Source organism: Ixodes scapularis, unplaced genomic scaffold (assembly GCF_016920785.2).
Source record: "Ixodes scapularis isolate PalLabHiFi unplaced genomic scaffold, ASM1692078v2 PGA_scaffold1__304_contigs__length_218370807, whole genome shotgun sequence".
Lineage (NCBI taxonomy): Eukaryota > Metazoa > Arthropoda > Arachnida > Ixodida > Ixodidae > Ixodes > Ixodes scapularis.
Window position 1 is genome coordinate 19,735,295 of NW_024609846.1, and position 25,389 is coordinate 19,760,683.

The following is a 25,389-nucleotide window of genomic DNA, read 5'->3' on the forward strand; positions in this document are numbered from 1 at the left end:
TATGACCTAAGCATGACGCCACAAACTCTCATGATCTCAGTATGCAGGAGTAAGCATGACTCGCATCCGACGGTTGCCTGCGAACTAATTTTGCTTTACTAAGCATGCGTCACCGCCGAAGATCGTCCGTAGACTCAGTGCGCTGGACTACGTATAACATACCGGCGACATTAGGTTACGGGCTAAGTATGATGAACAAGATACGAATCGCCACAAACGTCGTCTGCGGCTATATAATAATGGACCAAGTTAACTCGCCTCCGACGGCTGCTTACATACTAAGTTCGCTAAACTAAGTTTGAGTGGCCACAATAGGTTGCCTGAATACTAAGTATGCTGGACAAAGTATGACTACCCGCCGACAGACACCTGTGGAATAAATATTATGTACTTAGTATTGTTCGCTGCCGGCGGTCGCCGGTGAACGAAGCACTCTGGACTAGGTATAACCCACCTCCTGCTGTCGCCCGCAGACTAAGTACACCGGTCGCTTGCGGGCTAAGAATGCTGGATTATGTATGGCCTGCAGCTAAAGGTCGTCTGTGGACGATGTATTTCGTACTTAATGTGACTCGCCGGCGACGGCCTGGTAACCAAGTATGCTGGATGACGTATGATTCCCCAGCGACTGTATACTGCGGCATAAGTATGCTGGAGAAGGTGTGACTGTGCCGACGGTTGAATGCGGACTGTGTATGTTTGACTAGGTAAAACTCGCCTTGCATATCGCCTGAAGGCAAATTATGCATAACCAAGTATGCTTAACTAAGCATCTCTTGCCGCAGACAATGGCGGGCTACCGCTGACGAGGGTTAGCGGCAAGTCATAGAGTTCACTTGCTTGTGCTTTTTTCATCTCCTATTTGCGGCGCCGAAAAAAAGACGTTGGATTAAAGGTCGCATGGTTTGAGGTTAGCTCCATGGTGAATCCTCGTTTGAAAAGGTTGAAAGAGTTACACAATTTCATAAAATCAAGCCGATAAAATCATTCCGTGTTACAAAATTTAGGCGGCTGTTTTCATTCCACCAAACGCAATGAAATGTGGCAGCTTTCCAGGAACATTATTAGTGAAAACAATTAAGAAAATAAGTTGTACGGTAATGAAATTGTAGTTTTAATATCCCGTACATGCAGTGAGCAGGACGTCAAGAAAGGGCGTTTAGGACGACGTCCTTGTGGAAAGCGTTAAGAACGACGTCTAAGATAACTTCTATGACGGCCTCAAGGGCAACCCCAAGGACAAGCTCTAGGGCAGTGGTTCTCAAATGGGGGTCCGCGGACCATGTGGGGTCCGCAAAGGCATTCTAGGGGTCCGCGAAGCCCAGCCTCATCAGTGAAGCCCGGCAATAAAAGTTCTTTTTTTCAGATTGAGAAAAAATGTTGCAATTTTCGGGTCAGTTTTCTCGTCTATATGTCAGTAAGAGAAGACTACTTCCTACTAGCCCTTATTTATATCAATTTATTAAATCACTATCATAATTAACCTACACATTGCCCGTCCCCTTACCGCGAGCGGGGTCCTCCACCATCTCCGCCGATCCTCAAGGGGTCCGCGAAGCACCAATGGTTGAGAACCACTGCTCTAGGGTAACGTCGAGGACATCAGGTCACGTCAGCTTAGGCGACCGGCGCTTACGAGAACACGCGACCGAAGTTAGCATGACCGGAGCTTAGCCGACCAGAGCTGAAGCTTCAGCCACCATCATCTCAGCCACGAGGACTTCAGCGTCACGCGTTACGAGGCGTCAAGAGGTATTGGGCATATAAGGCTACGGATGTCCGGCTGCCACCTCCTTCGGATACAATAAAATCATTGAAAACTTCAGCTACGGAACTAGGTTTTGAACACAACGTTGATACCAGTGGACCTTTTTAAGAGTAATCTGCGCATGCGTACACCCCCCCTGCCCTGGTATTGCTTCCAGCTGTCGCAATTTTCGCAGGGCAAAGTTACGGTCGACCAACACATCCAGCAGCGATTTTTGCGTGTAGTTGTTTTGTTTGTTTACATATACGGTAGTATGGGGCACAAAAGCCAATGAAGGTCAATACAAAGGCACGATGCCAATGTAATTTGACGGGCAGAGGCAAGTTGGGCTGCCCTTGATTTGGAGTTTGAGGACTAGTCCGCAGAGGGCGCTCGTTACTGCAAAAAGGTCCATTGCCACACTTAATTCTGCATCAAAAATTGCCAGAACAACTAAGATGTTTTGGCAATCTGCATTCATTTGGTTGCTCTAGCTGCAAAGAAATAATTTAGTTACGTATCAAACATGCGGCAAACACCTTTGAAACTGCGAGTTTTTCTGTGGTAAACGCCCAGTACTCGGAGAACCAGATTTGCGTGAATGTTAACTTTTTTGATGGTGATCTTCGCACTGACTATATGATCATGCACGTAAATTTCATACAAAAGGGTTAAATTTTCGTCAATTAGCAGTTTAAAAACTTTGTCGGCGACGTCTGTGTTAAGAGTTAGGTTAGTCGATGACATTCATAGCCTTTATTATGATTTGTGTCACTGTGCTGCCGTGTCTCTTGAAATATAGTGTGAGTATAGAGCCATTTCATATTATTGAATTGGAGTATACATAATATAAAATATTCACTCTATAATACATAGATCTATGAAAGAGCTAATATAGTGAGTGTGTCGATAAGGACACTCTTTGTTTTATTGCTAGTTCCTATTTCTCAAAGTGGATCTATCCCCACCCCAATCAATAAACGCTAACATGTACAAAACATCGGCCTTGTATCAGATATTTCAAAAACTAGCGTGTGCCTGCACGCCGTTCCGAAGAAATAGATTAAGAAAACATATAGAAGCGCCCGCATTCGGTTTAATTTTGTTAGCATTTAAGCATCCGCGGTGTCTCAATGACATGAATCTGACGCTTACTGCAGGAAACTGTTTTATTGAGAGGCTTGACTTCTATATGTTCATAAATGTGTGTTTTTCTTTCTGATTTGTTTACGATAATTGACACGTATGTTAGCGCCCTCGCAAAAGAAGACGACTGACCCCAAGCTCGCGCCACCACCCGCGTGGCGCACCGTTCTTTTTGCTGGGCAGGCGTACCCGCCGGACGTGTATTAAACGCTCCCTTTTAAACCTTCACTGGTCCCCCGTTTCCCATGTCGAGGCTCTAACACGTAGAACAAAATGACGCGAGAATACCATTTACCATAAACCAGGCCCCAGCCCGCACCATAGACGCTGGTATTTGAAGGCGGTTCTTCGCAGTGTTCAGGAAGGCAGATTGGCCGAATATACGCTGTAATATTGACCGGTTCCTTTAATTTCAGTAGTGCAAGGTCTTTCTGTAAGATAAATAGGTTACTTTTAAGAAATACAAATTCGTTTTTTTTTAAACAAGATTACGTACCATAAAAAGGGTACAGTTGTCCTGAAGGGGTATACAGACGTAATCCACTTCCATGCAAATGATTTCATCTTCCAGATCATCATGGATAACTGTTGTGTCACCTCTATCCAGGTGGACATTTTTGCCTTCATTTCGTTGAAAATGTACTGCATATTTCGCTATTTTCGTACTTCCCAGGCGAACTGAAAGATAGCCTGCATTGATCTTGTTCCTTGAAGCATTAGAAGATTGAAAGAAGAATGGGGAAAATATGTATTTCATGTTGAATTGCTGAAGTCAATGTCAAAGCACAAAATGCCTCCACCATTTCAAACGATGTATAAAAAAAACTGTTAGTGAGTTCACGACGACATTTATTTCATTCCTGATAACTACAGAATAGAAGAAACATGTACTATAGTAATATACCGAGCGTTCCTTCTAAGACGGAGGAGAAAACTGCGGCAGTACGTTGATAACAACTAAACTCCTCACACGTAGAAATTGTATTTTTTTGGTGTCAGTTACTCTCGGAGGTATCATTAATCAATATAGATTAATACAGAAACTTCCAACAAAACGACAATCATTGTCGGTAATAAAAGTCGTGGTCACATTACATATTTAAACTGTTATTGTCTTTAGGATTCTGAGTTTGGCTTAACCCAAGCAGTGAAAACCACACTGACGCGGTTTTCACACGTGAGTCGCACGACCTGGGAGACAAATATATCAGACTAATCGTCGCAATATGTAAAAAGGAAATTTAAATACAATTTGTAAACGAACTTAATAATTAGTGAAAAGAAACATATGGTTTCAAATATAAACTTGATGAGCGTCATCGTGAACCATTTCTTCATCAAATTTCAGAAGGATTTGGAGTCCGTGGAAAGCGCGGGTGTGAATTAGGTGCGCGACGTTTTCGCTCTATATCTCCTTGTTTTCGCACGACTATTCGCGACTCCAACTGAACAAACGGCGCCTACCGCTCCATATTCGAGCCTTCCCAGTGACAGTCTCGCGCTAATTAAAGTCTATGCAACAAGATTGTAGGTCGCGTAATGATGAAAGCACGAAGCTGTTCCGTCAGGGCCTGAAAGCACGTGCTTTGTGTCACGGATAAGGTTGCGCCTGTTACACGAGCTGTAGTGTAACCTAAACGCACCGCCGCGTTTCTCAGGTGCTCAAAATCTTGCTCACATTTATTGACTTGATTTTTTGATGACGCTCAGCAAGCTTCTAATCGAAACTATATGTTTCTTTTCACCAATTAGAAATTTATTTGACATATTTTAGTTGATTACTCAACTTTTCGTGAGGCTTAGCCCCGGAAATCATGTTCCTCTGGTCGCTTAACTCACCTACATCGATCAAAATACTCTAAATTTAAGTTTTTTTTGTTTTTTTTAAACTAATATGTAAAGATTTTTTCCACCCCAACCCTCCCCCAAAAACGCCTTTGCCTCTAGCATTTGCGTCTGAAATAGGCGTCTGGCTTTGATGCCCATTTTTGCGTCTTTCGTTTTTTACCTTATTACAGTCGCCAAAAATGCACTCTACATGAAATGCACAAAATAGTATGATTTGTTAATGTTCTTCACTGCGGTATTGATTTTCACGGATATGTTGAGGTTGCTATTATTCAAATGTGGCTTCTCTAGGTCCGTGCTTTGGGAGCTCAAGCGTTTCATGTTATCCAGAACGAAATTCGAAGCACTTTATTAAACAGTGTTTTTAATATATATATAAGCAATGAAAAAAAAAAAAAAAGCTTTCGCAAACTACTGTGAAGGCAGATCAGCAAAGCCTTCAACACGCCTCTGGCGGTCCTTCAAATTGACTCGTGTCGTGCTTTCGATCAAGTGGACCATGAATTCTTGTTCCAGATACTAAAACGCATCAACGCAGGCAACGTTCTTTTCGATTGGGTATGCGTGTGCTACAATAAAAAATCTACCAAAACCTTAGTAAAAAAAAAATAAAAAAAATTGTGTGCAGCAATGGTCAGTCAGAAAGGGGTGCCCTTTGTAGCCCCTGCTATTTGCGCTCTACTTACACCCACTGTGCAAGGCTATTTAAATGGATGAAGGAATTAGAGGGCTTCAGCTGCTAACTAAATACCTGAAACTCCCAGCGTTCGCGGATCGTGTTTCCGTCATATTTTCTGAAGAGGAGCTTTTGAGGGCAATGTACATAATTCAAGAGTTTTGTGCCGTATCGGAGCTCCTCTTAATCTAGACAAATTTACAAGTACGCGCATGGGTAAGTGGGCCTGCACGCCTTCAAGCGTGTTAGGGATCACGTGGTCGCCCTCGCTGTAAAAGCACCTTGGCATACCGCTCACGTTGACGCACCCGAGACGTAAAATGTGGTCGGTCAAACTTCAGACGATGAGAGCGTGGCTCCTACCATGGCGCACAGGACGAATTCTTATCCAGCGAAGCTTTCTGTGTAACGCTGTTCCCTTTCCTGGTTTGATCTGCGCGGCCAGGGTATCCCAACGACGCCAGTGTTGAAGGCAAATTGGTTCTTCGCAGCATTTGTTTGGCAGTCAGCAAGGAAAAAAAAACGAAGATCACAATTTCCTTTCTTAACCTCAAGGCTGTGGGATTTGATTGTGGCCTGTTGCCCTTAAAGTGAAAATAAGTCCGTTCTTTTTGTTCAGAGACTCTGAACTAAAGGAATTATGAAATTACGCGGTGGCCATTCTAGAGCCTTGGGGGCGTGCACCATGGGCAGTGCGTGGTTTGCATATCGGAGCAACCGAACGCAGCTAAGTGCCTACGATTATATAGGGAAATTGCCAAAGCGATGGAATGCTTCGAGTCAAGGTACTCGTGGGAGTATCTCCAGCAAGTGAAAAACGAAAAACTCTAGGGACTCAGTCAGCAGCATATGTCCAGCTCTTTTTTACAAAAACGGTTCCCAATCATCCGGAGGAAAACATGTTCTTATGCGATTGTGCACCCTCCCTGTCTCCCGAAGAACCAATATCTTCTTTATCAGGTTTCACACAGACACCCTGCCAGTAAACACTTGGTTGGAAAACAAGGGCGTGTACCTTCCGATCGGAACCAACTGCAGTTTCTGTGGTGACTAAGAGACCCTTCCTCGTGTATTTCTGGACTGTAACAATGCCTTCTGTTTGTGGGCTGATTTTCGGTATATTTTCTAATGTAACGTTCAGCCAAGCTGGAAATCTCTCAACTTTTAGTACTTTGCTGAGGAACTGACAGCGGAGTTTGAGTCGTTGGTTGCGATTACTCTCCACGCGCTGTGGCCGGACACTGCATGAGACGGCAGCGCGTGTGCGGAAATTCGCGTCGCTGCTGTTTCGGGACAGAGCAGAGTGAACACTGTTCGCAGTTAGCACAGCACCATATGATGTCCACAACGTCTGGATCAATATAAAGCAGCAATTTAAAAAAAAATCGTCGTCGCCCTCGACAAAAAACTTCCTGGCACAAGATATGTGTGCCATAGAGCCCCATGTATTCGAAAACGCCCTCGGCCGTTATTTTCCCATTGAAATTTCCAGAAAATCGCATAACTTTTGATTAAGATATCGGATCGCGCTGAAACTTTGGCATCTGGCTGCGACCTCTAGCGCTACCTTTGGGCGAAAAATGAGCCTTCGGCGATGCCTAGTTTACTCTTGTGGTAAAAAAAAAATGTGTACATTTTTTTGTTGTGACACCCCGTAGGGGCGGACAGGCCTATCGTAACTGAGGTAATGAAGACAGTAGAGCGTTTCCTTTCAAACACCCGACCTCCGCCGTGCTTTGGCTAGGCACGCGTGGTCGAGGTGCACGTGACGCCTAAGCGCATCGAGGCTAGGAAGCTGGAGGTGGGACTACTGAAGCTCCTCCCTGCCGTTCTTAGCTTGTCAATGACCATCGAGTCAGATGCAGAAAGGAGACGACGATATCAGGTATAGCAATGCTACCGTCTGCGTTTCTTATGTACCATTTCAAACCCTCTCCGTTATTTTGTATTAATGGGGTTTTCAGGTAACTTTCGTTCATCCTTGGAAAGGGGTACTGCCTCGCCCAGGAGTCTCAAGGTATGTTTAGGTCATTTTTGTTATATCTTTGTACGTTTAATATGCAAAATCACAGAGGCAACCCTGAAGGGGATGGGGCTTCTCTAGACGCCTTTTACTTTATCCTCTTATACTTTTATCAAAATTAAATAGTTATTTGTATTTTAATATTTGATTCATTTGAAAGTAAGCAAAGAAAAGCTCTGGAGCATTAGTGTATCTTTTTGTTTTAAGAAAGATTTTATTAAACTTATTTTTTGTTCCAGGAGACCATCTTGAGTAGTGCCCCTTATGGGTAAAGGCCTTCGAGAGACTAGGCGCAATGGGGTTGCTTTGGGGTAATGTTAAAAAAGTATACATATATATACAGGGTGTTTTTTTTTTTATTCTTATACATTTGTTCAAAAATAAAAAACGTCAAAGCTACACTAATGCGGTTTGTGCAGGTTGCTTATACGGCCAGGCGGACAGTATGTGGGTGGCTAATCTTTACGATAAGTCGGCTAATTAATTAAAATTCGTTAATTAACTTTTTAATTACTGAAAATAAACATATGGTTTCATTTAGAAACTTGCTGAGCACCATCGAAAACACCTAAATCAGCTAATTTTAGCAGGATATAACGCCGGGGCAGCGTTTTACGGCGTTCTGTAAAACCGCTTTCTTTGGACGCGTTTCTAGATTTCGGTTTCTTAACGAAGCGCATCTACGCGCCCGCGATCCTGCTCCCTGGTGCTCGCGGCGCGAAGCCACCTCCTCGCCTCCTTCGTAGAATGGAGGGAAGTTGGGCGCACGTGTGTTGCGCGTCTCAGCCACTGGGGAGCAGGACCGCGGGCGCGGTGATGCGCTCCGATAAGAAACCGAAATCTAGAAACGCGTCCAAATGGAGCGTTTTTACAGAACGCTGCAAAACGCTGCCCCCGGCGTTATATCCTTCCAAAAATAGTTGATTTAGTGGTTGTCGATGATGCTCTACAAGTTTCTAATTGGAACCATATGTCTATTTCCACTAATTAAAAAGTTAATTAATAAATTTTAAATAATTATCCAACTTATCGCAAAGATTAGCCACTCACATAATTTCCGCCTGGCCGTATAACCCACCTGCACAAACCGCATTAGTGTAGCTTTCACGTTTTTTTGAAACAAATGTGTAAGAATAAAAAAAAACATTCTGTACATATATATATATATATATATATATATATATATATATATATATATATATATATATATTTATATTTAATCGCTTTTAGACGATAATATTTCATCCAAGCTGTGCTCGTTTGTTCTTGTTTCAAGCTTCATTAGGATGAAATGTTCTTTTACACTAACCATTTTGTTTTCGTTGTGATAACTGACAATTTTCAATATTTTCAATTCTAACAATAAACCATATTAAAAAAAAAAAAAAACTCTCTTAATTTTTTTTTTTTATATTTGTTCGTTGCTGTGTGAATTCTTAGCTATTTATAGACGCTTTGCAGGAGCTGTTCATGGGCGCTGCCATAGCCTACTTTCAATTCAAGAACGCAGCTCCTAGGCGCCCGTTTCCGCTTATAGTGGCGTCGCTGTCGGCGTCGGCGTCGCCGTCGGCCTAACTGTCCCACTAAATTTAGCGGGAAATTGAACTGGTGTTGAGATCACGTGGTGGCAACTTTCCCACCGAATCTAGCGGAGAAACTGAATTTGTTCATCGGTGACGTGACACGAAGTAATTTGACGTCCATTCCCCCCCCCCCCCCCCAATTTAGGGGGGAAGCTGAATTGGTGTGGATGTCACGTGGCGTCTATTTTCCAAATAAATTTAGCGGGAACTGTGGGAGAAGGGGAGGGTACGGAGGAGGAAAAGGGAGGGTCCGCAGAGGGAGGAGGGGAGGGTAAGGAGGTGAAGGAGGAAAGAGGAGAAGATGAGGAGAGGGGGAGAGGAGGAGGATGAGAAAAGGAGGAGGAGAAATGAAGGGGAGGAGGAGCAGCGGAGGAGGACGGAAGGGGGAGTTATGAAGGAGGAGGGGGTAGGAGAAGGAGAGGGCGTGGGCGAAAAGGAGGGGCGTACCCTACCCTCCTCCTTTTCAAGCGCTGCGCTTTAATTGCGCCTTACAGAAATTTGTAAACGTCTTTCACTTTTTCTTTCCCCTTTCTCCGTTTACTTCACTTCATCATTGCCATAGCAGGTGAGGTAATTGACATTCTACAGTCTACTGTGTCCTTCTCCCCAAAACGACGGTTTCAGTGACTCGACATCTCGTTAAGACAAGGAAAGGTCAGCAATGGATGCTGTAATCTGGCGCGTGTATGAAGCGTCTGTTACCCTTGAGGATAAACCTTTAGGCCCACCTTATGATATCTACTTTTTATAAATGAGTTTTTTGCTATATGTGCAGTATTTTTCATTTATTGAGAAACAGCGGAAAGAACTATTGTATGAAAATACTTTTTTTAAAAATACGCTTTGCTTCCCTTACTACCAACACACATCAGTCTTGTTTTGATATATTGGCGTGTTGTTTAATATAACAGGTGGATATAAACATTTCGGGCCATTTTTAACGAATCTGCTTCGTTAAAAATACTTGGAAATGCGTGAGAAAACACGCTGGAGAATTTAGTAGAATATATAGACCTACAAAAGCAGTATTTATTTGGCACTCTCGTTTCAAAGCTTTCTGTAAACAAAGGGGGCTTTTACTCCTTTTGAGCCTGTTTTCCATAAAATTTCATGGGTCTTAAAAGAAATGTGGCGAAATATCTTGGAAAAGGTATGTTTACATCGCCAGTATTAAATAGGTTTCTGAGTTTTACGATAAACCGAAAAATTACGAAAAACTCCGGTCGATAACTTTAAGGTCCATTCGGAATTTTTCCGGTAAACACCAAACCTCTATCTGCCAGTGTCCCCACCCAAAAATAAAGACGTATTTTACAATTAAGCTTGATCAGCACACATGGTCAATGGTTTTCGGAAAAGGCCACCACAGTCAACTTTCTAATCTGGGACGATTGTAAGAACGACTCCTTCGGATTACATAGTCAAGGTTCATTCAGGATAACATGTCATCGTACTTTTAGGTCGCGTCAAAAGCCACTGTTTTGGTTTTTAGTTTGGGGCATCATATCTTTGTTTTAGAGGAAGGACAGGCGGATGCTTTTGTAACATTGATAGCTGTGCGCCATAGATATTGCCCAAAATGGGCAAAAAGGGCAGTTAGAACTTCTTTTTTACATATTTTACCATTTCAGCTCGGTCGGCCACGGGGTAGGTTGATCGAATAAGGTGAGATGAATACCAGCATCTCGGCAGCGACTTCCAGGATTTTATTGCCTTTAAGGTATCGACGCCTATCAAAGCAACACTTGTGTGGGACTCTTGTCGTTGGTCGAATTAGTAAGAGTGATGGCACGAGCGCAAAATTCAGCTGAGAACATATTAGGTTGCAAATGTCTTCCGGCATGTAGATGATTTTCTGGTTTTGTTAGATGCCGACGCCTCGTCCTATCTTTCGGGAATGTCTCACATTTGTTGCATTTTTAGTGATTACCTTTCGCCCCTTGTTTTGACTTATGAGGTGCCTGAGGCAGGACGTATCCGATTCTTGGATTTGATTTTCACTATTTGTCCAGGCCATGTTTGTGAGGGCTATGAACCGCGTGCTGGATAGCCGCTGTTGCCCTTCGAGTCCGCTGCCTCAAACATTGTTAAAGGGGCACAGACACCCCAAAGGTCGTATTTATTTTTATTTTCTAAAACGATGCAAGTTGCAGTCATAGACACGCAAAAAAAAACCGCATCGCGAAAAAAAATTTTCCCACGCGCGCGCGCGCCTTTTTATTTTTGGCGTTTGATTTTCCCGCCTCTCGCCTCCTCGCTTCTTTTGATCGGTGACGTCAAAAATCAGGAAATTTAGAAGCTTTGTAGGCGACATCTCTATAACATTTAATAACGGCAATCGTAAAACATGTTTTTTAACGCAATTGCGAACGCACTACGGCCCTTCTTTTTGAAATACCAAAAATCGGGAGTTCGTTGTGGTGCCGTCTCCTGGATTTGTATCCTCCAACGGAAAACAGGCGACGCCACTCAAAAGCGGTCCGCCGTAACGCCGCCGCTCACTCCTTTCCTCCTCGCTTTGGGTCGCCATGGCAACAGCAGGGAGTGGTGAAAAAAAGTCGACTATCAGGTCTCCGCGATTTTTGACGTCAAGGCAACGGCGCCGATCGCGCGGGAACTTCGAATTCGGCATTTGGAAATTGTTTTTTTACTTCACAAATACTGAATTCCCAAATTTCAAATTTTGAGGGTAATGTCCCGGCATCGTTTTCAATCGTTTCGGATAATAAAAAAAAATATGATTTTGATGTGTCAGTGCCCCTTTAAGCGGGCGATTGCGAGGACTTGCTGTAAACATGCGCTGCGGAGGTCTTGTTATCACAAAATAAAATATAGCGGTGACAGGAAAACTGAACACCTCGCAGTTGCTGGATTCCCCTCCCACGTGTTCACAGCGGTCGCCGACTCTCCGCTCAAAGATATGAATGGCAAGCCTGTGACAAGTGAAGACGAGGTCAACGAATGAAAGGGAAACAAGAAAGTTCGTTCTCATTCTCTATATTCACGGCTTGGCCCACAACCTAAAACGCATTGCGGGTAGGTGTCACGCCGACGTTTCATTCTCTGCTTCGGACAAGTTGTCCAGGTTGTGCGGAACTGTTAACCCCTCTTCGAAAGAGGCCACGGCTTGCAACATCAGGCATCGAGGATCGCTTTGTCGCGAGTTCTGAGGGGGTGGTTCATTCTCTCCCTCTAACTTGTGGCAAGCGTAATGCTGGCCAGACGAGCCGCTGTCTCAATGCCAGGTAAAGGTATACCTCAACGAAATTTGAAATATTCCCGTCGTGTTCAAAAATAGGTTGAATATGATCCACAATATCCGTAAATGACAATCGCACGTTTGTATTTTGAGCGTGGTGACTGTATTTTCAGTTATAAACGGCCCACTCTGGCAAGCGCTCGGAGAAGTCCCAGCGGAGACCACGTGACATCCAACGCAATCGTGACATAGGTCGTCTCAGGACGAGCGAAGCTACGGCGAGGCTGACGTCGAGAGTATGGTCTAGTCGTTCCAGCCACCGAAGCGGTTGCTTTTGTACGAATTTCGAGTGACGGGTTAATCTTCTGTAATCTTGTAGGGGGACGATAGCGGCTTCTGCGACACACAAAAGGCATTCTCGGAAAGAGGGGAGTTCCTCCTGTCCCTCTTTTCTCGTCGTGGCAGGAGGAGAGACAACCTCCGTCACTAGCTGTCAAGGTTCTTAGCCGGGCATTACAAATGAGGCGTTAGCGACATCCACCAGGTGCTCTTTGCTAATCGTTTAATTCGTTTTAAAATTTCTTTTGGTGACTTTTTTAGCAAGATATTGGTATGTTCGATGTGATGCTACTCCTTTGAACACATAAAGACCAAAAAATGAGCACCGAAATTTCGTTGTAGTATCCCTTTAAAGGGGCCCTGCAATCATATTTAAGCGTCTACCTTTTTTGCGGTTTCCACGTCTCTTGAAGTTCGGGCAAGCGAGCGGGCACGGAGTGAGTAACTAAATATCAGTGCGTCATATTTTAACCGGACGACGCGGAAACCTCCTCCACCGACGGGGGCGACCCGCGGTACCGAAAGCGCGCAAAATGTGACGTCTTTGGTCCTTGGCTCACTACTGGTCAGAGCCGGTAAAAGCTTCTTTTTAGTCGAAATACAAAATATTAGTGGCGTGATCCGTTTCAATTATTTATAAAAGTAGTTTTTGTTCACTATTTTAGATGAGAATAGAAACAAATGCAGTTTATAAAGTACGGAAACAAGAAATGACCCGTCGACATACCCGCCACCAAGCGGTGGAAAAGGCGGCGCATACTAGAAAGAAGTAGTGAGATCAGGCGCCGACACGGAAAAATCCCGGATGTACGCGGCAGCGCTGCGGTCGTATGGGCAGGAGGATCCGACCGGCTCCAAGCCTTCCGAAGGCCTTCGGCGAGATGCTTGTCTTGCGGTTTGGCCGTTTCGCGGTATGGCAGCGCAAAGTGGCTCCCACTCTCAATTGATCTTTACCCCGTGTTTGCTGTCATTTGTGGCCAGTGAAGTGTCATGCCGATTTAATGTTTAATCGCGCAGCAAATGCAATGAGAGCCGCTCTGGCTGCCCGCTGCATACAGCCTGTCCAGAACATGCTTTAGTGGTGCCCTCTCGCGCCGTCGATACGGAGTGCAGTAGCCGTGATCGCTCGCGATGAGCTCACTACCCCTCCTCTTGTTCACTGCCGCTCAAACAACCAAGGACGTCATGAGGGAGGTTATTATTTGCTTGTTTTTGTAATCTTGATTGGCCTATAACTTTTAAAATAAAGCGAATTTCAAGAAAATAAAAGTAACACTAAGTTACTACGTTCAGTGCGCTCAGGTTTGGTGCAAATTAAAAATGAGTAAAAACGTGCTTGCAGGGCCCCTGAGAGCACGCTTACAGTGTCTTCTTAACCGTGTCTGGTCATGTGGGCATTCATGGCCGCGACTGTAGTTGCCTACCCGACTGCGAACGGTGTGACGTTGATCAGCGCCACAGGAACCAGCTTACTCGTGAAAATCTGGAGGCTGTTGATTATGCGAGGTTGGACTCTGCATGTCTAAGCAGTCCATCTGTGGCCCTATCTGACAAAGATATGAATTGTCTAGATCTCTGGCTTGCTTGTTTTCTTTTTTTTTTTTTTTTTTTTTTTTTAGCGCGTGTTTTGTACGGCTGTGAAATAACCCCTTTTTATTTTTTTATTTTTTTTTGTGATTTATCTGGTGGGAAGAAGTCTTCTTTTAGTTTCTTCGCTTTCGTTCGTGAAAATGCAAATTTATGTTGCAATATTGCGACCAATAAACTCATTTTTAAGTCAGCGCTGCGTCCGTGTCACCTCTTCGTCTAATCGTCGTCTTTTCGCGTTGCTCTTAACTCTTAAATATTATTTCATACCAGAGTGTTTTATTTATTCTTTTTTTTTTGTACCTAGCATACCTTTATACCCAAATATTACTTACGTATTTATTTATTTTTAATGGGAATCACCGCGAAATTAAATTCCCAGTTTTAGAGAAATGGAAATAAATAAAAAAAAAACTTCGGTAAACTTCGAATTTTCGGCTACAAATAAACGGCGAAAAACACCCTCTGCAGTTCAGGAAAAATAAACTCCGAAAATTCAGAATTTTACCAATAGTACATACAAGTCTCTTTTCTTATTTTAAACCGATCCGTGAGGTTCAAATTTAGGCCTGGTTCGTCTGGCGTGGCGTTACCCTATAGACCTTTTCATCCTCCTCCTCATGGGCGCTGCCATCTTGAAATCACGTGACGCGGCGGCCATTAGGTTGCTTCAACTTGCTGCTCCGCTCTCCCCTCCGCGCCATGGCGAATCCGTTGTATTCGTGTTTTTCGTCGCGTTTCACCGCGCTTTCTTGCCTTACTTCGGAAACTACTCGACGACTAAGACATCACGAGGGTTCAAAGGTCCTTATGAACCCGAGGTTTGTTTAGTAATAGTGACGGAACATTCTCAGTATAAAGCGCGTATCGCGCATTTGGGATCGGAAGGCGTCAAGAATAGTCAGCGCAAGGAGTTTATCTGTATTTCCTGAAAGTATAGTTCTTTGTATTCATAATATATCGAAAACAGTTTCTTTTTATTATGTGAGGAAACTTGCGGAGGGGATAGACAACGAACGTTCAACTTGTATTTTATTTGAGGCTAAAAGTAATGGTACGCCAACATCAGGCGATTTGTTTGTTCATAACCTGACACGTACCTGTGTTGAAAATTCTCAATCTTTTTCTTTTTTTTTTTTTTTTTTTACGTAATTATTCGGGGTGTCGGTTTACATATAAACTTTAAAAAATTGTATACCGTGCTCGCTCCCATTTCGAGTCATTTAAGTGACTGATTGATTATGTTTAGATAACCAGTGCCATTTACTAAATTAATCTTAGCACAAAGGTTGAGTCTTCCCGCGAAAGAAACTACCACAGGCACTTAACAGTAGCGAGTGTCAGAATAGACTGCGCAAAGAAATAACGTCGTTTCTATTTGCAAATCCAAAACGCGGTTTGGGATTTGCATGAGCAATAATGACGATACTTTTTCTTCTTGTTTTTTTTTTTTTGTGTACGTTGTTTTATTTTCTGCCTGTATCTGGAGACCGCAATAATTGAGGCCCCCCCAAAAAAAGAAACAAAAAGAGCCGTCTGCATAACAATCACTTGTGTCCAGGATTGTCGATGGCGAATAGAGGTTTACTTTTGGTGGATGCGACGCCGAAATTTACAAAGCGAGTCTGTTCAAACAAATTTAATTTTGTTCACACAGGTCCGTGAAGTGGTGCCTAGCGCTAGAATTCAGCCAAGCTTTCCGGGGTATTTCTCCTCCTGCGCCGTTTAATTTTATTTGGCCAATTTTACGGAAGGCAAATGCCAGATTTAATTTGACGGGACTGTCACTTATATCTTGAGTAAGCAAATGTTCATATAAAAATAATTTATTTTCTAAGGTCAATATCGCGAAATGCTGCTTATGAGTACTTTAGAAGGGTTTATCATTAAGAAATTTCCTACTCGGTCCGTCAAAACGTAGTCAAGTACTGAGTTAAAAAAAGGCCGAGATGAAACTACTTGTTTATATCAATTATCTGCGTCAGCACACGACACGTTTTTAAAATGTTAGGTGCCCCGAAAACCAAACCGTGAGTAGTAAACTCCCGAGCTCACCTGTTCTGGCCGATTCAAAACATTGCTAATCAAACTGTCGATATGCTTCTTTACATTCACGTCTTAGTCTCTTCATTAGTTTGTTTTGTTAGAAACTGGTGTCATCGGGCAAGGCCGCAGACGATGGGAATCTTCCCTGTACATCAGTCAAGCGTTTCGCAACCGACCCTAATCAGATACACCAAAGGAGTTGGTCAAAAAGCCCGCAGTTTAGGCTAAAATAATATACACCTCGTAGTCCTCATAGTGGTCCAATACCACTGTTTCATTGGTTGTGTGCTACAAACAAAATAATCGTATCACAAAATTAAGCAAAAACAACGTAAAACAGCAACATAGCCGAGTTCACGTTGAAACAGAAACCAACCAAATTGAAGCAACCTAATGGCGCCGAGTGCGTCAGCGCCCTCTATCCGCCGATGAGGCAACTATTAAAATGAAAAGGTCTATAGGCCAAAGAGCCCCTTGCAAACAAGCCCCGACCAAGTGTGGGCACAGGCGCAGTTCCCGGACGAGGTGTTGGCACGACGCCAGCGGAGAAACCAGATTCGCGTGAAGTTGAGCTCTGCGCATGCGCCCTGCCATTACCTGCGGCGTGATGCCAGGGCCGCGGTACACAAATTAAGGTGCAACTTAGATATGCACCAACTTTTTTAGAAAAACAATCCGGTTATGGGGCGGGGGGGGGGGGGGGGGGGGATTTACATTTTATCTTTTCTCTGAAAACGACCGTTTAAAGGGGGTGCTACTTCTATAAAGTTGCGACTTATACACGGAAACATTTATTACGGCAAGCATCGCAAAAACAAAAAGAAGACATTAACAGTTTGCGTAATTTTTACCACTTCAATTTAAAAAAAAGAGAGCGACCACTTATCCAATTATATATTGGCTTAAGAGTGCAGTGACGAAAGCTGGTTATTTTTTTAGTTTTTACAGTCATTAAAATTGAGAAGTTTTCCGTAAAGGATTTCGTAATCGCAGCCCCAAAACTTGTCTGCCTCGTCTGTGTATGGTCTTAATCGCAGTTACCGGAAACAGAGAAACGCTTGGTATCAGACGCTGTCAGAGCATTCGGCATGGCAATGCTGCAGAGTTCTGATTCGGACGGTCTGCAGTTGTAGCTGGGCTGGTAGAGTGTTCTGCTAGAACCCGAGAACACCAGCACTTGTGCTCCCGCTAACGGTCATTGAGATAGTATTCTTCGTGAACAGTTGGACTTAGATAAACACACGCAAACCAATGTCAAATCCCGGGGCTCAACGTGTGCTCTCGAAACTTCATCCTTGTATTGGTGAAAAAGAAGTTGGAGTAAACGTATACATACCAATAGCAATGAGCAGCAGTTAAAACAAACTGGCGGCTTATTAAAACGCCACCACAAGGGAGTTCGCCTTCTGGAGTATACAGCCCCACCATCCACGGCCAGTGGCCAGGAGCGGCCTCGGTACCATTAATAATTCGCTCAGAAACGGTATCCTGGACTCCTCGTCGTCCACATATCTCCTTTAAATCATCTTTCTCTTTGTTTATGTATCTTGAGCATACCCCTGCTGTAAATGGCAAGTAGGAGATAGCTGTGTTTATATTAGAAGATCTAGAAGGTTTTAATTATTATTACTAACTACTTAAAAATAGTTTGGGAAAGTTTGTTGGGCTGAGGTGGATCAGTTCACTTACACTGCTTTCATAGAAATTCAACAGTGCATGAATAATCAAATGATTCCACGTCAACTAAACAAAATAATTCCGAACCATATCACGAGACTCGCCGAGAAGGTTGACATCGCTTTCTTGAGAACTACAGTTACATTTTTATTAAATCCTTCCTGTTACATTTATTCATATCATAAAATTTACGTATCTTGGTGCGGTTTGCAGGGATATAACAAATAAACAAAGATAAAGGCAATAAATCATGAATGATATTATTTTCTTCAGGAAAATCTTAAGCAAGTTATAGTTTTGTGAAATAAACGAAGAACATATCAGAGTAGAGAAAGTTTTTTGTCGCGGTGTCACCATTAATGAATATCTCATAGCAGAATATTGTAAAAAGCCCCTGAAAAGAAAGAAACAAGGTAACAGATTAGATGGGACACGTGCGTCAACTTTTTTTTTCCGCGAAAAAAAAGAAATAACAAAACATTTTAGAGTAATATTGACGGCGCTAGGTGCGGTTGTGTCGGCAGTCACCTCCTTTCCACTTGTTTTTGTTTTCTCGGCATTTCGGGCGCGTGCAGGAGAGGTGGATGGTCTTCGCCTTCAAGACCGAGATGGTCACTCCGGAATGACCAGTGACGTCATGGGCTTCGCGCGCAGAATTTCAACTCTCTCGCCGTTAAAATGGCTGTAAAATATCTTTTTTTCTTAAAAATTATGTGTCGAACCACGCGTCCCAACCAGACTATTAATCTTTTTTTTTTTTTTAAAGGCCCTTTAAGAAAGTGTAGATGTGAACAAAAGGAGGTTCGTCAAACTGTGTTATCAAATTCATATTCTATTCCTGAGACTTTCTAAGTACGCTATTTTCTTTGTGAAAACTTTACTTTGTAATACGTGCCCATCTAGGCACTCTCAATATTTTTTTTTTCATTTAAGCCTTTTGTTTTTAGGAGCCCATAACAAAGGCCACAATAAATAAATGTGGTATAAATGAGCACACTTTCAGAGCTGTGATTGTGTTCAAATAAACGTAAGAGCGTTTTATGAGTCACTTGTGCCCGAGTCCCACTAGAGCGACAAACAGAAGCAAAAGAGAGCGACAAGCCTCAAGCACAGGTAGGATGCTCACGATGGTATTTTTGGCAGGCGTTTAGTCGTTGGGTGCTCGCGAAGTAAGCACGAGTGATTGCAAGCCTGCCAAAGACAGACTCGCGTGCATGGTGCTCGTGTTTCAGCGTAGACACCTTTATTCTACAAAGCCTGTCAAATCACGAAAGACTATGGATTGAGGCCTGGCGCTGTTTGTTTCTGTTTGTTGCCCTAGTGGAACTCGGTCGTCACAAAACCCATTTTTTTACACCACCTGAGACTGGGTGGAAGGAACACGATGACGTCTCAAACACAGCTAACCACTTTATTTAGTTCTCCCTCCTTTTATACATCCTCAACCCAAAAACGTCACCATGAAAAACAAGTTTTTGTATTGACGTTTTTGGGTTGAGGATGTGTAAAAGGAGGGAGAACTGAATAAAGCTGTGTTTGAGACGTCGTCGTGTTCCTTCCACCCAGTCTCAGGTGGTCTAAAAAAATGGTAAACTTACACCAGCTCGCCTGCGCCCTAACTGTTTTTTCAGAAAACCCAGTTGGACAAGATACAAACTCGCAATGCATTTTGAACAGCACTCAAATTACTTTCAATATGCATGGTCTTGAATAGTACACAAACCAATTTCGAGATGTAAACTAACTTTTTTGCAAATATTTGACAAGCTGAGAAGCAAGTAATGAAGTTATATTTTTTTTATATCAACAAAATGTAGCCCCTCGCTTAGATCTTTCTCAGCAAAAATCTAATACTGCGGTGATCCCTTTAGGGGCCCTACACCCCCTACAGAAATGACTGCCACAGGGAAATCTAGTTGCCCTAAGTTTAGTTCACTTCAAACGGATCTCGATCATAAAGCAGAACTGGAGAGTGTAGGTGAAAGAGTCCTAGAATAATTATGGCGTAGAGGGGATTCAACTTAATTTAGGCATGGCACCTGCTGTTCCACTGTCTGTGGGCAGGCCCGCTTCATAAACCGTTCGGATATGACTGCACTGAAGTGTCGCTTATATAACCCGAGAAACGCGCAAATTATTCTCAGGGTCGCCCCTCACTTGTCTACGTGCTCAGTCGAGCTGCGTGTTATTGCCGGGCAAAAATGCCTGATTTATCTTGATACTACGGATAAAGTCATAAAAGCAGAATGTGTTTACGCGCAATTCTTCGGTGTTTGTGATGGACATTGCAGTTTCTCATTTCTTTGGTTATTTCATGTTATCTTATTATAGCTGTCGTTTTTCAAGTAAACTGTCGTTTGTCTGGAATTTTAGTGAACTGTCCGAATGTGGACGAAATACTGCCGAATGCCGATGCTCGCGTTGAAACAGTTAGTAGAAACCACCGTAGTTGAGACAAAGTCACCTAGATTTGTGTCTATAGGCCACATAGAAACTTCTTGCAACTTTAATCATCATGCTATTCGCATCCTGTTTCCTTTCACATTTTCCAGTTGTGGACAAGTGGCCGAGTGGGCTAACGCGCCTCAGCTCGGAGCGTGGAGCGAAGGTTTGCGCTGGGAACCTCCTGGGTTCGATTCCGCACCGCCCCCCGCCCGTTTCGATCTGGATGAGTCTCGTACTGGCACGCGTTCCTGATATCACTACTGCGTGAAGCACGTTAAAACCCCAGGTTAGCGGTTGTACTGCACTGGATAAATTTCTCATCTACAGCTAAGAGACCGATTACCCGTCGTGGCGTATCTCCATCAAGGCTCTATAAACATACAGGGCAAACCAATTTTTGACATTGCACACTAGTTTCTCACGTATGTAGCAATTAAGTCATTTTGTTCAACGCCATCTGTATACAACAAGGAACTTTGCATTAAAATTAACGCTAACGGTTATACGAGAACTTGATGTCAGATTTTCAACACTCAATTATTTACGCTTGGCAACTAATACTCAAACTGCAGATTCACTTAATGAGCAACGTGCAGAATATACCAATTAAAGCGAAGAAGGGGAAACTCATAACGAATATACCTTTAGAATTATGTCTTTCTGCGTTTGTATATGACTGTCGAAAGAATTTATTTTTCAATTTCTGCACATTTTTTTTTCTTTTTTTACTCTGCACTGCAGGTGGAGCACTGCGTATCTTGCAATTTCGCAGCTAAGCATTTGCTAGGTAGCCAACTTCTGGTTTGAGCGTGCACATTTCATTGAGCGACACGGAATTTTGTTGCGAACTCAAATGTCGAAGTTCATGCACAAATATGAAAGGATCAACCCTTAGACCTTTTCGGTTTAATGCTAGCTTTGTGTTAAAAATACGCGTAATGTTTGTTTGTTTGTTTTTCTTTTCTTTTCAATACCGCACATCTGCCGCAAACTTTGTCTTCCGGAACATCTGTTCTGCTCGAAGCAGATTTCTCATTTCGTAACGCAGCGCTTCCATCTTCATTGTCTAAATAAATCACGCACGGTCACGCGCTGCGCTTACTTTTTTCGCGTGATTTGGTAGAGGCGGTGGTTTCAAACACATAAAAACGACGAGAGCCATGACCATGCACATTTGGCGCTGCACGCCTGGCTCCATTGGGTCGTAGCGTTGGCTGGGTTGGGGCTAACTGTAGAATCTAGCAAAAGGTAATATTTTCATTCTTGCGACGTAGAGATTAGCGGACAGCGGTTGTACTTTGCATTTTGTAGATATTAGCTAGTGACTAATCGGAAGACACCATTAAATTGATGGCGGAAGATTCTGAATCTTTCAGAGTATTGGGGAGGTTTAACCACTCTAAAAATTATTCTAGGTACATTTTGCTCAAATTTCACGAGCTAAGGCTCCCGGGTAATCTTTTTTTTTTTTTTTTTCGCAATGCTAGATTCCGTTTATATTTTTGAGGAATTAGAGTGTTTTGGTGATTGATCCTGAGAGGGAATGTTTACTTACGGAAAAATGCGCTGACAAGAAGCATGAAACCGAGTTGGCGTGAGCTCATATTTCCTACCTACAAGACGATAACACGCCGCTTTCCTTTTTGGGTGTTTAAACCAGGTTATTTATTACATCTAAACTATCGATGAATGAGAGAAACCTCTGGCTACAGTTACGTACAGTAATATAGATACTAAAAAGCCTCTCGCGAGTGGGCCTCTGTTTTTTTTATAACAAGCTCTTGACGTCTGGCTTACGTCCGAACTAGCGCTGACGTCAGGACTCACCCATCCCGAGCAGATGGCAGGGAGCCAATGAACGCAAACTACCACTATCATCTGTGCCTGAGTCTACGCGACCCAGAGCCGTATATGTAGAAAGTTTGGCCATTCGTTGGGACGTATGGGAGACAAATGAGGAGCCGCCATTGGCCGAAAGCGGTCTGGGCGTGTTCCAGGGCGTCTTCAGAAATTCGAATGTGACCAACCAGAAGCCGGAAATAATACCCTGGCGGCGGTCGTGTGAAACAAACCTGATAAGTGCATCGGAGGAATTCTCGGTGACTGAAAATGTGGTACACGTGATGTTTCAATCACGCTGATCCAAAATGATGGTGGAAGAGTGCGACTAGCGGAACGATCGACATAATCCTTACGCCAAGCGCCGAGGGCCGGGAATCTGCCGTCCGAGCGCTCACACTCTGTCCGAGCGAAACAGAGTTCAGCGGCGCATTCGTTTCTTATATCTTTCTGCATGATCATGACCGAAACATCACGTGCACCTATATTTTCAACCACGAACAGTTAAGACACTTTACTCTGACGCCCTTAATAAAACCGTTTACGAACATATACCTTTGGATCAGAATTGTTTCTCGGTATCACCGCTACAGGATTCTTTTCGCCTTCGAGTTGGTCATGAAAGCATGCTAAGCCCGCTTCCGTGTCTGGAGCATGCTCTGGCTCTGCCCACGCCTCCTATTGACCAAACTCTCTATATACGCGGCTCTGCCGCGACCCACTGATCTCTATTTCTATATGCTAGATGGCGTTTAACCACCTCCGCCTATGGACGGGAATGCGACCACGGTCGGTCATCATTTTGGTAGAGTTATATTCTGTCTAGATAATGTAGTAATTTGGCGGACAGCTTTAAGGCAGCAGAATGCCATACAAATAGCCGTGGGTCTTGTACACTATACCGTGGTTAATATTTCGTAATTGATTGAAGTTGTTCGACGAAGCAAATTATTGAAACCCACCATCAACGGTAGCCTGATCTTTGAGGACCCGGCGAAAGTTTTACGAAAGCGCAGCACCGGGGGAAAGCAGCGGAGCTAGCATCGAAAGCAGACGCCTTACCGGGAATGGGCCCCTCGGCGGTTCGACATTGCTGACAGGTGGTGCTGTGATTTCGTAGGTGGTGAAGTGTTATGCTCCCGAACGCTTGAATACGGATCAAGAGACGCCGTGGATGTGCTCGCGATCATTCGGGGAATTCTCGCGAGTGTATATATTCACCGGGGTCTCTCCACAAACATGTGTTCCGATGTTCCCTAGAGTGATTTATATATTTTTATACCATATATTAGCCTGCGACGTTCTAAACAAAATTCATTTGAACGAAGTTAGTTTTTCACGACCTATCGATGACGGGGGACCCTTTGCCGAAGAAGCACTATTGAAATAAGACATAAGAGGAGCCGGAGATACGCAAAAGCGTGTGTGCGCCTCACCATCGCCCAAAGCCGCTTTCGTTCCGAGCTGTGCTGCTTTTCCCTGGTGCAGTGAATTCGTGAAGCTTTCGCCAGGTCCTCAACGATCAGGCTACAGTTCACGCTGGGTTTCAACAATATGTTTCGTTGAGCAATATCAATTAAGCACGAAATAACACACACGGCTATTTTTATGGCAGCCTGCCACCACAACTGCCACAACGCCTTCTGCCATAGATAGATGATAGTGGCTGTACAGCTGTACCCTATCTAACGGGCAGTGAATTGCGTCACTATATTCTTTGTTTCATCGCCTGTTCCTTTGTGACAATATACAATATACATTGTCGACAACATTCACTTCACGACGATCGGACGGAATCCAGATTATTTTAGACATTGTTTTGAAAAAATATGTTTGTTTTTCCCGGCATTAAAGGGGTTACGGAAACGAAATTTTACCGCCGATCTTTCTGCATAAATATGGGCTAGGGACAGGCACCACCTCGAAAATATCAATATCGCGCTGTAAAACACAGGAGAACTAATTTTAAACCTAATTAAACGATTTCAAATTCACATCTGGTGGATGGTGGGAATGTTCTCTTGACATCGCTTGTGGCATAGGATCAGCGCCGTTCTGCGGCAATAAGGCGTGCCGGCAGATTAGGCTAGGCCTGAACGCGTTTGCAAAGCCTTGGCGGAAGCGTAGTTGGCCACAGCGAGCTCGTTCTCGTTGCGGCTCTTTGCACAACACGACCCGAGCATGCTTCTGGCACGGCCGGTATTAGTTACTGCGAGTTGCAAGCTGCGAGCCGACGTTAAAAAAGATATTTTTGAACTACGAGAGTGTCAGCAAGAGCCACGCAAATACCTGTTCACACTCGGAGCGGACACGCGCGTTTGATCGAAGTGCTGGATTCGCTCTGTTAGACCGCGTTTCGGCAAGCGTTCCTGGACCGATCTTTTACGATTCCGACTCGATACCGACATGACACTAGGCAAAGAAACGTTGGACCAACATCGCGTATCTCCCACGAACTGCTATAGCTCGACAGTGACGTAGCGTCGTGCCAGAATAAAAATGGGATACTAATAATAAAGCGTACATACCGTGTTGGGAAGGTAATCCATTTGGCGTATATTTGAGCTCTATATCACACAAAACAAGGAGATAGAATCAATGAGAGTCCCTTTTCGACGACAGCGTTCGTCACAGCTGTCTCGGAAAACAAGGAGATCGAGATGACAAGGGGAAAAGATTGACCTCTGAAATTTAGATCAGGGATTAAACTATTCATCCAAAAGGGTCCACAAGGGTCACGCGGGCATATTCCATTCAGCAGGCCAGCCGGGCATGGGCAGGCGGTCTCGGCCAAGGACCGCCAGAGAACAATGCGCCGAGTCGGTGTTGCTGCTAGGCCTACTAAATTCTGCCCAGCCCGCTTGGTCGGTAGAATCGTGGCCGTTGTAGCTCTTCTCGGGTGTTTGTGGATCCTGCGTTCTTGATCGTCGTGGTCTGTTTCAAGTACTCCTTCCTTTTTTCTTGCTGGTTGAAGTCGAGACGCACGACAAGAGCACGTAGAAAAATAAATGTCCGTTGGTCGTCGTTACCAAGTAACTGAAGGACGCTGTCGGCCATGTTGATTTGATCGTAAAAAGTGCGCAAGACAGCTTTGGAGCTGTCGTAGGATTCTGTCGTAACCTGCGTAAAAGTTACGACAATTTCGTTTCGAGAATAAGGGTTCTCTCTCAAATTTGTCGTACGCACTTTTTTCGTCGAAAGTTCGCTTTGAGAATCAGGCCTCAGAGCTGGTTT

At 43.8% G+C, this 25,389-nt stretch overlaps 1 protein-coding gene across 1 annotated transcript in view; it reads right to left on the reverse strand.

Moving 5' to 3' along the window:
• The window catches only part of LOC115323491 (enteropeptidase-like), a 39,904-nt gene extending 17,984 nt beyond the window's left edge, over positions 1-21,920 (reverse strand). The window contains exons 1-4 of the mRNA XM_040205677.2: positions 21,872-21,920; positions 17,531-17,756; positions 3,390-3,600; positions 3,189-3,324 (exon numbers count right to left, since the gene is read on the reverse strand). Coding sequence (XP_040061611.2) covers positions 3,189-3,324; positions 3,390-3,600; positions 17,531-17,756; positions 21,872-21,920 — 622 coding nt within the window. The remainder of the gene's footprint in view (positions 1-3,188; positions 3,325-3,389; positions 3,601-17,530; positions 17,757-21,871) is intronic.
• Positions 21,921-25,389: the final 3,469 nt, after the last annotated feature.